We start from the raw sequence: 13,139 nt of genomic DNA, 5'->3' as shown, positions 1-13,139 counted from the left end.
GCCTTATTTAGTTACCATTTGCAGTTATGATGGTGATGAATAAGTAACTGCAGGCACACCTTCACTGCAGAGAAGGTGTGCTTCCTGGGTCCTGATTGATGACATTGATTAATTGAAGGAACCCAGAGTGTGACAACCCTGTTCAAATTGGCTGACCAGATAACATGAGAGATAGATGTTATGACCCTGCTGGACTTGTCTTCTGATGAGGAAGTACAGCTAGGGGCCTCTAGGGATAATAGTCCTGGAGTGGGTGACTCCAGCAGTGTTGAAGCCAGTGACTCCACTCTGGCTGAGGCAGATCCAGCAAGCACCCAGAACTCCTGTCTGCACCAAGGGCCAGCCTCTTAGACTCTGAAGTTCAGCCGAGTCATAAGCAGAGGCGTATTTTAAAGATACAACAGCAGAGGGCTGAGCTCCAAGGTCAGATAAGACTGCCCAAAAAGCAGGTCAGCAGGAAAGTAGACTCTGATGAACAATGTGCCTGAAGTGTGCATTTGGGTGGAGGCTCAGCTCAGCTTGGCTTGGCTTATTTACTCCTTGAGAGAAAATGTAGAGAAAGACTTTTCAGGCCTCAGCTTTGTCATGTTTATCTTGCTGTGCCATGCTTGGAACTCTGGGTTCCATTTCATTGTGCTTCTTGACTTTTCCTTTGGATTTGTTGCTTGTTTATTGGATTGCTGATCTCAATGTGTGCCAAGCCTGTGGCTACAGTTGCTGTCTTATATTGGTAAAAAGGACCCTTTTCTTCTAAAGGTTCTGCTTAAGCTTCGCCTATCACTGGATTATGTCAGGCATCCAGCTTGCTATCTTGTTGGCTGGCAGTCCGCAGTGCTGGCTTAGAAAAATAGGGGGTCCCTCAAATAACCAGGCCCTATGCTGTGTAGGGCCTTATGGGTGATTGCCAGTGCCTTGAATCGCACCCAGAAACAAAGTGTTAACCAGTGCAGCTCGCAGAGCATAGGTGTCATATAGCCATTCTGAGGCATGCCCATAACTGCCCACACTGCTGCATTCTGGACCAGTTGAAACTTCTGAATTATCTTCAAGGGCAGTCCCATGTAAAACACATTGCAATCATCGAGCTGTGAGATAATTAGAGCACAACTGACTGGCTGAAGGGCCTCCTGATCCAGGAAACAGTACAAACAGGACATTAGATGAAGCTGTGCTTTAGCAACAGCAACTGTGAGACCATGAAGACCCTCAGATTGTGCACCACCCTTGAATGGGGAAGTGCAGCCCCATCCAAAGTCAAACATGGAATATCCGCAGAACTAGGTGACCCTTATATAACCACTTGGTATGTTTGAATCAGAGACTGTCCTTCCTATCCAGGTCTGCACAGCCTCCAGGCACTGGGACAGATCTTTGACAGCTTCACTTCTTCGGCCTCCGGTCAGTATATATAATTGGGTGTCATCAGCAGATGATCACACCCAGCAGTTTCATGTAGATGTTGGAGGGAAGGGAGACTCAAGCCCTGTGGCACCCCACAGAGGAGGGGCCTAGGGAGCAACCTCTCCCCCCCAACCAACACTGACTGGAACCAGCCCTGGAAGAAGGAAAAGAACCATCATAAAAAGGTGCTCCTAGTTCCCCATCCCTGTGGCTGGTCCAGAAGGATAACATGGTCAACAGCATCAAAAGCCAGTGAAAGATCAAGAAACACAAAGGTGGATGCACCACCTCCATCCCAGCTGTGCTACAGGTCATCTACAAGCACAACCAAAACTGCCTCCATACTAAATCCTGGCCTGAAACCAGCTGAAATAGGTCGAGATAGTCCACTTCCTCCAAGGTTCTCTGCAGCTGCAGTCTGACCACCTTCCAAAAAGGGAAGTTTGGAGACAGGGTGGTAGCTGTCTAAAACTGTTGAGTCCAAGGACAGCCTCTTGAGGAAAAGGCATACCACTGCCTCTTTTAAAGCTAGAACCCCCTCACCCAAGAGTCTGACACTACGTTATGGACACAACCACAGGTCACCTCCCTGGTGGTTTTCACAACCCAGGAACAGCCCAGATCCAGCACACAGGTGGATGATCCAGCATGGAGAATCTTGTCCACTTTCTCAGGAGGCACTGGTTCCAACTCATCCGAGATCACATCACAAAACCCAGCCCCATGCATGTCAGCTGGACCTGGCCAGTCGAAGTCCAAGCCAGAGTGGATCTGAGTGACCAGATAGCCAGAATATTCCTCACAGAGGTCCTGCGGCCCTAAATAGGACCACTGGACAGCTATTGGTGAATGTAATAAGGGCAGAGAAATATTGATGTTTTGCCACCCTTATCTCCACAAGGTAATCCCTAATAGAGATAGTCCTCAGGTTATGACGGCAATTGGGACCAGAATTTCTGTCGCTAAGCAGTACAGTCATAAAGTGGTATGTCATGTGACTGCATCGCTTAGCAGTGGTAGTCTTGGTTGTTATTGTAACCCCAGGACTGTGTGGATTATTAAGCAAGGACCTCACATGGCCACAACATGGGAAGAGGCAGGAGTCCCAGGCAAGCAGGCCAGTGGGTGAGAACTGTGGGCAGGTGCCATGGTGGGCACCACAGGTGGGTGCTATGGAGGACGGGTGGGCAGGCGAAAAAGCAGGAGTGACTTGCAACCTCCTGCCAGCTTCCCCATTTACTTTGCTTGTAGGAAGCCAGCAGGGAATGGTAGAAATCGCAGTCACATGACCACTACAACTGCCATAATTGCGAGCTGGTTGCCAAGTGCCCAAATGATCATGTGACTGCAGAGACACTACGACAGCCACAACTTCAAGGACTAATTATAAGTCCGCCTCATTCAGCACTGTTGTAACTTTGAACAGTCACTGAAAGAGTGGTCGTAAACTGAGGACTACCTGTATGGGCTCATACTCAAGTTTGGTCAGATACACTCTGAGTCTTCCTCCAGTGGTGCTCTAGGCACGTCTTCTGGCACTTCATTTCCTAGAGTTCATCAGTATACCAAGATATGCCCCAGGATTGAAGAAGCCACATAGGGGCAATGCTGTCTAAAGCCTTAGCCACACCCCACACCCCCCATTCCAGGTCTGTGTATATAACATAAGGAAGACAACTAGAAGAAAATAGTATTGTTCTGAATTCCTACTTATGTATGGCTACCTTTGTACAGGATAAAATAAAGTGTTACTTAAAGATATAAATATGTATTAATTATAGCGTTGTTTGCTGCTACCAGTAATGCATTTTAGTGATTTCAGTTGTACTTGCCTCACTGCATTTTTCTGCTGTGTGGAATGGTTCTCTTTTTCAGCCACCTTCTTCATCTGTGTATGTTCCCATGGTTCATTGTTTGGTCTCTAAAAACTCTTAGGATGCCTTTATGTCTTTTTATCAGTTTAATTGTCGCATGTATGCCAAGGATATCCCCGTGTACTATTCTTTTCCTGTTCTGGATAATACAGTGTGGGCATCTCTTTCTAATAAGAGAATGTGCGGAGTGCATGCAGGTTATACTCTGTGCCCCTCCAACAGATAGACCAGCCAAATCAATAAGTACTAGTAGTTTTTCATTTATAGTACTTGTACATATAAGCACAGTAGTGCATATCCATGTACAAATGCACATCTTTGATGTTACTGCCAACATTCTACTTGCTTTTCTTTTGAAGGCCACATACATTAACCCATGTGAAGCCCAGCTTCCTCACAAGAATTTTTACAAAAAACAACATGATTTTATCCTCCATGTGTTTAGCAAATTCATTGCAATAGTTCAGCAGACAACTAGTTCAGTTTTCCCTAGTAAGGGCTAAGTCACTTCTAAACAATGGTGCTGAGTAGCTATGGATGCAGTAAAAGCAGAAAAATAAGGTTGCTTCACTGTTCTTACCACCATAATATTCAAGACCTCTGTGAATAATAATTGTTATTATTTAGATCTATAGCCATCCATTCTAAAAGACTGGGTAGCTTACAACGTATCAAATATACAGTGAAAACAATTAAAAACATAATAGCAAAATATAATTTTGGAGCAACTTTAATGGCAAATGCTGTGCAAAACAGTCATAGCAGCCAAGCACACCATTTACCTGCTTTTGCCTCCCTAAAAGGAAGCATCTTTTTTAACAAGATGGGCAGTGACAAATTTGATATATTAAATAAATATATAAATAAAATAAATAAAAAGAAGTTGGTCACCTTAGACAAGGCTATTTGCCCACTGATACATCACTTTGCTTATTGTCATGATTTAGGCTTGTACTTGAATTTGCACCCACAGTTGGTCAAATTCACTTCTTCATCTATCAGCGCTTGAGACATTTCTTCTGTTGCTTCAGTTCCTGGAGCTCCTCAGTAAACTATGTTAAACCAATAAAAATAAAATGGTAGGTAAAATATAAATTATAACAAAAATGATTAAATTGATTTTTTAAGTACATATGAACATTCTCTTCAACTCAGATAGCAGTCTTTTCAAGGGGGGGTATGCTTTTCTGTAGGCTGAAGGTTGCCCCTGTGGGTCATTGTCTGCACAGTCTTTCCTCTTCTAGATTCTATAAAAGAGTAGCAAGGAAGAACATTAGTTATAGCATCTGAGGATTCAGTGACATCCATTTAGTGTGAAGCTGTCACAACAAGCAGACATTAAAGCATTTGTCTGAGATGTTATGAGAAGGGTCAGTACATATGTTGTTCTGGGACACTGGCTGTGTCCTCATGAACAAAAATGGAATACTGCAGTGACATACTCTAGGATTAGGTATTGTAACATCAGGTGCTGCTTTTCAGGCTTGCAGTAGCTGGACATTTCCTCCTTTCAATCTACTTCCAAGTTTTTACCCCTGCCGCACAGGCCATTGTGTCCTATGACTACTAAGGATTATGCTTACCTGGGCTATGATTTGTATTGTGAATATTTTTATAATATTGTATATCTTGGGGTTTGCCTCTACTGATCTGCTATAGAGTGATCCCCCTCTCTTTTGATGGTTGATGTCATATAGCTATGTAAAGATAGGTCCTCATTCCTGGACATCAGTCGTGAAGAGACACATAGTACATTCAACAAAATCTTATCATGGAACCAAGCATGTGTGGTCTTCTTCCATGTGGAAGTCATCCCATCCTTCATCTATGATGTTAAAATAACCTTATCAATTAAAACTCAGAATTGCATAGTTATTGAATATGCTAAGTTCTCATGTATTCATCTTGGGTTTTGCCAAATAAGCTCATTCTTAGCAGTTGCTTATCATTGGCTCTAATGTATAAAGCCAAAAAGTGTTTACCATCTGAGCACTATATACAAAATAGTCTTAAGTCATATGTGTGTCATATAGCAGAAGAGTAAAAAATGATATTTCATTTGTGCTGAATGATTTTGAGAATGTGGGATGCACGCTAGCTGATTTTAACAAGTTTTTTCAAAATCTCCTAGGTAACCTTTAGTGCTTTTGTATTCATGTTACTATTTTCTGTTCATGAAGGATGGAATTAAAAATATTTTTCTCTTTCATACATTACTGAAAACAGGGTTAATAATAAAGTCCTTTAAAAGCTGTAGAAGGGACACCTAGTACTTAATTTTGCTATTAATTGTATTGGCTGTGTACTTTGAGAATATAATTGTTTAATGCACAAGATTTTGAAAATGACAGAGCAAGACACAGGTGATTTCTTCAAAATCTTGCTTTTCTCTGATGCCATTTAAAGGCACTACATGTTCAAAATATTTCAAGTAAACTTAATTCAAATGCACTGGTATAGAAAAATAACCTCTGGCTGCCCTAGATATGTATACGTTTTTCTTCCTTCATTGTGGTCCTTTTTTGGGATTTTCTACACATACTCAAAGAGAAAGATAATTCAGCAGTACTTTAATTGGGAAAAATAAGTAGTTTCAGTTTGAGTGGTCACTTATACCTTTTTTTGGTGCTTTGCACAGATTATCTTTTCCTCCTTCCATTTTCTTAGGGGACAGAAAATAAGTGATTTATAGTTCTTTGAGGAATAAAAGCTAAGGGTTGAATATTGAACAGGATCTTGGGAAATAGAGAGTTAAATAGCCCAACTGTTCTCTATTCAATCAGCATTCCTCATAACTGTTATCCTTGATAAGTGAGGTGGGATAAATTGTACATAGCACCATACTAAAGCAGTCTTGAAAGTTCAATTAAAATTTCAGTTACCTGATTTAATATTGCTCTGCTAAAACTAGGATTATAGAATTCTGATTTAATTGCTGCTTAGTTTCAGTCAGTGATAGCGCATATATTTCAAATATGCTTCAGTATTTGTGAGTCAGTGCATGTGTACCACTGGGAGATCTCTTAACTGTATGAAATTGGACTCATAAATTAGGCAAAAATGGAGCTGTTCTTCCAGTGTTTGCATCCATGTAGTTTTTTCTGTTGTGTCTATTGGATTGTAAGTCTGCAGTCTAGAATTTTCTTATCTTTTGGTGATGTACAGAGCACAGGAAATGTTAGCTGCTTTATTAAAATTGCACATTGATATCTAAGATCAGAAGTGGGCTGCAGAATCCATTCTCCATGTTATGTCTGAACCTAGTCTGTTATGGTTAAGCATGTCATGTGCTTTAGCAGAAGCCAAAAACAAACCACATAATGGCTATATGTTCTTGCTCCACTGAACGGCAGTATGGGCAAGTTTTTGGAGTTTGTCAGCAAGTTCTCAAATGTTGTTGATTTTCTGACTTGAGGTGAAGTTTGTCTTGGTTCGTTGGGACATTTTGACATAGTAATTCAATTTCTGACTCATATCTTAGGATTTCCAACCTGTAAGCATAAATGAGGAAACTCTCATTTTATTTTAAAAGGAGGAGGCAAAATCACAATTAAAATGTGCAACAAGTATAATTTTATCTATACATTTGTCTTTTTAAACACTTTCAGTTCATACTTAGTCTTTTAACTAAACGCACTATTAAAGAATGCCTCACATTAATTTCTATCTTAGGGTGCTGTTTGATGTTCTATCAAGCCTAGGTTTTGTATTCCTCCTCCAAAAGTGGATAACTAACATGCCTTTTTTCATATTTATTCTGATTCTACATTTCTGCAGTAGAGATATATACCCAAATTAATTATGTTAACTCTCTGAATCTTACATTGCTGCTATTTTTCCCATCACATATACTTATAAAAATAAAGGCTGCCTATTAAAAATAGTTGGAACCTTTGAAAGTCCTTAGGAAAAATGAGACCTAAAAATAACAGTTGATTTTCTCCTACTTTGTACTTCCCTCCTGTTCTTTTTCCTCATTTTGCTGGATGACTCTTGATCATTGTCACATCATGTTACTTTGCAAAACAGAGCCAGTATTCTAGCCAGTTACATCTGTAGTAAATCATTTTTCCAAGCACAGATGTTTATGTCTGTTGATTGAAATGAATACATCTGAATCTCTTGCACACACCAGTCTACTCTGAAGCATCCACCATATTATATTCTATATAAGTGGTCACATGTTTCATTATAACTTCTTGTTTGTTTGTGTATATCTGTAAAGGGCTGTTCCATACAGATATTTCACTGTAACAGTACCTGATTGATACTGATATCTTAAATTCTGTCTTCTCTAAATGAAACAGTTTAATTCCATTTAATAAGCAGCGCTATCTACTACATATTATCAATGCATTGATTTCTAGAATATTGTCTTGGCAATTTTAAGTGTTAGTAAGTGTTAGAAGTAAATTCCAAGTAATTGATAATTTGATTTCATGTTGATATAGTTTTAGAAATTTAAAATACCAATGTTTACTTAATTACTTATTACCTTCACAAACGTATTCCCTATGTATTGTAATTTAAACTGAAAATTATTTTATACTTCTTCCAGACAATTATATCAATTACCAAAAAAATGGCAAGTAATAACTTTTATTTATTCAGCATCAAATTATTTCTAAGATGATGCAAAGAGTTGAAGGTGACTGAACTATATAACAAAGTTTGGACTTGGTGAACAAAGTACTACAAAATTTTGGCATTGATTTGGGGTCTATAAGCTTATGTTGGTTTGGGAATGTGCCATAGGTCCAGCAGGAGTACACTGGGTAGTCCATTTTGGGGAGAGAGCAAAACCTGAGTTTGGTGGAACAAAATGTTACAAACTTTTTGTAAAACCTTTGGCACAGGTTTTAGAAGAATGTAGCAACATTAGTGTTTTTAAGTATTTCATCTGGACCCCACGCTGAAATGCCTGTATTACCTTTAGGTACAAAAGATACAAAATTCAAGCTAAATATCACAAAACAGGGATAAAATGTTGGAATAGGTTTTGACTGGAAATCACATTTGGGGATTCATAGTTAACACGGCTCTGAAATGTGATCCTGGATATTACAAAGAGTTGTGTTACATATGAATACCAAAGTTGATTTCCAGTCAAAATCTATTCCAGTGTTTTGAACCAGTTTTGTATCAAGCCTAAATCTAATACCCCCCAACTAAAGATAATACAGGCATTTAAGTTTTCATAATGCAAGTCTGATACTTCTGAGAATGCAAAGCATCAGACTAGCATTATGAAAACTTAAATTTTTTATAATACTGTCAGATCAGAGTTTCAGTTTTAATTTGAAAATAATGCTTCACAAACTGAACCTTGTAACATAAACACTTATGAGTACGTCATGAATTTTCCAAGATAGTTAAGCATCTCATACTAATATGAGTCATGCATGGGCAGCTCTCGAACTGCATTTGGCCTAGCCAGCACCTTAAATTACACCATTGAAATTTAGTAGTGAAATTGACTCTTTTTAATTTTGTTTTTGCTACAAAATAAGTATGGAAAGCAGGCATTGAGGAGAAAAATGGCCCAGTTTCCACACTTAATCTTTCCCAGCCCCTCAAACACTCCAGAATCTCACAAATATTTGGCCATGCAATACATGTAGCAGATGAATTCTTCTTCCTTTAGTGAATATAACCATTTATATTTTTAAAATATATTTAATAATTTTATGAATGCTTTGCAAATCAGCTTGGACATCATTTAAAAAAATTAATAGTTTAGTGCACGGGAGCTGGATTCAGTCAGTGTAAATCGTGTTATACTTTCTCAAATCCAAAGACAATTTGTGATATTTGATTTCTGTTACATGCTAAAAGAACATGTTGATGAAATATGTGGGGAATTCTTAGGAGGCATTTTTAGCCCAGAAGATCAGTTCTGCAGAAAGGAGTATTCCCATTAGACAATAATATAAACATTATTTTTAAAATTACTTGTTCACTCTTCATTCCCTCCTCTCCTATTCCAGGTTTTGTTTTGAAAATCTATAATGCAGTTTACAATAAACACATACTGGCATAACATTAAAACAGAACATGGTACTATAACATTAATGCTTCCTGCTTAATGTATAACCAACCAATATTTAAACAAAAAAGAGCCAGATATCAGAGACTCACCCCCCAATACCTCATTGCTAGTGCTAAAACCAAGATTAAAATCATGTCAGATATTTGGTGTCATTCAGAAGACTGGAATTGCATAACTAGTTACATGTATATATAGTATTTAGAAATATATTCTACATATATTTATTGTCCTGAAAACCTTAAGCTAGTTTTTGGAAAAACTTTTTTTCTGTTTTTGGTGACACTATAGAACAAGTATTACATGTAATTTGTTACTAAGTCAAGGTGCAGTGTCTTGGTACTTAAGGGAATACAAGTAGATAAATATAATCAGATACTTTTTAATTTTTATTTTCTTAGTTTATATGCTGTCCCAGTTACAACTGACTGTGAGCATCTAACAAATCTGAGTACAGTAATGGGATTAAAAACATGAGTAACAAAAAAATCATTATAATGAAATGCACAAAGGAACAGCCCAAATGTAATCCTCCTGCAGCAGGGGACAAATTCAAAATAATCTTTTCTGTAGGGTTCTTTGATGGGATATTTATGGTTATACTTCTCAGATTTATTTGTGTGGGTTCTTTTTGTGAATATTTTCATGCTTCATTGTTGATTTTATTTGTTTTATTTCACTTTGTAGGGATAGATTTCAAGATCAAAACAGTTGAATTGCAAGGAAAGAAGATAAAGCTACAGATATGGTAAGTGACTAACCAAACATTTTGACATTTAAAATACTTTCTGTGATTTTTATTGATCATGCAAAAAAGGGGGTTATTAACTACATATGCTTTGTCCAGTAAATATCTACATATTCATGATATATCATATCATGTCATATCATATCAACTTGTGAGGTGGCACTATAACATTGAATCCTCTCTCCTAGTCTTTTAATAATAACATTGGTGCTTTTTAAATTGTGGAATGTTTTTAATATTGTTTATTTTATGGTCTGATTTTTATTGTATGCCACTTAGAGTTATATTTTGTGAGATGGGTGGCTACATAAATATGATGAAATAAATAAATAATCCCTGATTGGTTCCATTAATCTCTTTAAAAAGCGAAAAATTGCCATAGTAGTTAATAGGAAAAATGGTGGCAACTGTAGGGATCAAGAAAAGCTGAATATTCTCAAAAGTCCTCTCCCCCACAAATGTATATAAAAGGACATGAGTAGCGCCATAACCTGTATATTCTGCAGACAGCCATTCTAGAGAAATTGCACTCAGTGCAAATTGAGTGTTAATTGTAATTTAGTTAGATTTAATAGCAAACAGTATTACAGTTCCAAGTGCTATTCTTTTAATGGAATTACAGATCCTCCTCTTTTAGCAATGCTAATTGGGACCAGAAACTCCGTTGTTAAGCAACACAGTTGTAAGTTGAAAAACCATGTGGCTGCCCTACTTAGTGATGGTAATTCCGGCAGTCCTGGTTGCCATCATTAAATGAGAACCATGTGGGTCGTTAAGTGAGGACCTCACATGACTGCGACTTCTGACTTCCTGCCAGCTTCCTCTTTGACTTTGCTTGTGGGAAGCCAGCAGGGAAGGTCACAAATCGTACATCAAAGTATGAGGTCCAGTCGTAACTACTTGTTCAGTGCTGTCTTAAGTTCAAATGGTCACTGAATGAGTAGTTGTTAAATGAAGACCTAGCTCCCAAGCCAGCCAGGCACAACACCGTGAATTCCTCAGGGAGGTGCCAGCCTCATCCTCCTGAACTTCCACGCTCCTCCGGTGAGCTAAGAACCACTTATCTCCCTGAGCCTGGCCTTCATAATTCCATTCCATCACAACCACCTGTACATCTGTGAGAAAAATAATGCCCCTTTTATCTTCTATCTGTCACCCGAAGCTGCTCCAGAAGGTTGGGGACTCCTTTTCGATTTGGGCAGAAACAAATTTGGGGAAATAAAACATGAACAAAAGTTTTCTTAAGTGATGTCAGCTTTAGCTCCGGGTGTTAAATTAGCCAAAGCCCTTTGTAATAAATCTGTATCAGACTCGTGAAAGAAGGGCTGAGATTCTACTATTTATGGATCAGATTGAAAGCATAGATTTCCAATTTTTAGGAATCTAACATAGTGAGTCAATACAGTATAAATGTTCAGTGATAAATCCTCTGAGTCATATGCAGATTTGTAACAGAGTACTCAGGTGTTTTGGTACAAAGCTTAACTAATAATCTACGACCTCATTCATGTAAGTGTGATCAAGATTCCATACCCAAGATTTCATTATCATATGAGCACTCCTTCTGGGCCAAGTTATATTATATGTCCAGACACCCTACCCCACCCCAATATTTGCACTCTGATTAATCCATTTTCATACAGTAAATTACAGTTTATAATTTATGAGAATACTTTTTTTAAGGCATAAAAAAGGAAGTGTTATTAGCATTTCTCCTCTGTACAGTACTTGATTCTCCATCAGCATCTTATATAGGTAATAATGTGAAAAGTTGTGTTTGAATATCTTAATTTGTAAGACCTCCATAGAATACCATAGCTACAGTTTTGCCTTTAAGGTAGTAAATCATGTAGTACAAGTAGAAGGGAAATCCTATAATTGTATATGTGGTATAGCTTAAGTCTTGTTCTCATGTATTACTATATGATATGAATGTATCTTAAATCCTTGAATAGGGAAACTGGATATGCAAATAATAACACCACTGTGGATGTTGGGGGCTTAAGAGAGGGTATAACTCACCCCCATTTAAACAACTAAAATTAGCTGGGTGGGGCTCATCAGTTTTAGGACCAAAGCAGATACGGAGTGCGAATTTAATATGTTTCTCCTTTGTAGTCCTGAGGATGGCCTTAGTTCAGAAGCTCTTTGTACTAGATGGAAAGTTGCAAGAAATTGGTGAACATGTTCATACTTTGCCATAAACCATAGTGTGGTTTGTTGGTATCAGCTTAACATATTTTCATTTTAGTAGGTGTAAATGCTAATGGTTAATTGCTTAGAGTGAACTCTTTCTCCAGCTATAGAGGAAGTATGTTTATGATATGTGCAAAGGGGAAAAAGCTCCCACTACATGCTTATTCCAGCTGATGATGCTTATTCACTGTTGTATCTTACTTCTCTTTAAATTTTTAAAGATATAAAACAAGAAGGTATGTGATGGCCAGAATGTTTGACAAAGTCACTTGCTTTCAGGAAGTATACATTATTTGTAGAGAGGTCTGTTAGTTAAGTTTACAGGTAGTCCTCACTTAACAGCAGTAATTGGGACCAGCATTTGGCTTAGTTTTTGTTAGACCTGTATCCCATCTTTCTTCCTGAAGCTTAAGGCACTTCCTCCTCCAAATTGTCTTCATAATTTTGCCCCCACAACAATCTACCTCTGAAAAATGGTTGAGTTGAGATTGGCCCAAACTCATTGGGTGAGTTTCCATGGCACTGTATTGGTTCTCTTGAGAATAGTAGCTGTAAGCCCAAACAGTTGTGCTTATAAAAGAAACATCAGATTTGACAGGTGGAACAAAAATGTTAAAAGGATAAAGCACTGACATTTATTTTTAAATACCCATAAAGACATATTCCCAGTAACTCTGGAAGACTCATTATTGTAAATTAATCCATCTTGCTCTCTCTTCATGAAAATTAGTGGCCAGCGTAATTTGTGATATCTAAATTAGCTAGAGACAGTAAGCTAACATAATGTCACTACATTACTTTTTAAAAAGGGAAAAAATTCCTTGGAACTAAAGAAAGCTTTTCTAGCTGAAGATAGTTCCCTTCAGTGCCAGAA

The 13,139-nt window shown here is 38.0% G+C and overlaps 1 protein-coding gene across 1 annotated transcript in view; it reads left to right on the top strand.

Moving 5' to 3' along the window:
* RAB10 (RAB10, member RAS oncogene family) overlaps positions 1 to 13,139 on the top strand; it is a 44,804-nt gene that overhangs the window by 13,524 nt on the left and 18,141 nt on the right. Inside the window, exon 2 of the mRNA XM_007422353.4 lies at positions 10,009 to 10,069. Coding sequence (XP_007422415.1) covers positions 10,009 to 10,069 — 61 coding nt within the window. The remainder of the gene's footprint in view (positions 1 to 10,008; positions 10,070 to 13,139) is intronic.

Source organism: Python bivittatus, unplaced genomic scaffold (genome assembly GCF_059951505.1).
Source record: "Python bivittatus isolate LINGU-HERP-01145 unplaced genomic scaffold, Pbiv_v1 ctg000690_np1212, whole genome shotgun sequence".
Taxonomy (NCBI): domain Eukaryota; kingdom Metazoa; phylum Chordata; class Lepidosauria; order Squamata; family Pythonidae; genus Python; species Python bivittatus.
Note: the sequence above shows the minus strand (reverse complement) of the source record. Positions and strands in the feature narration are given on the sequence as shown.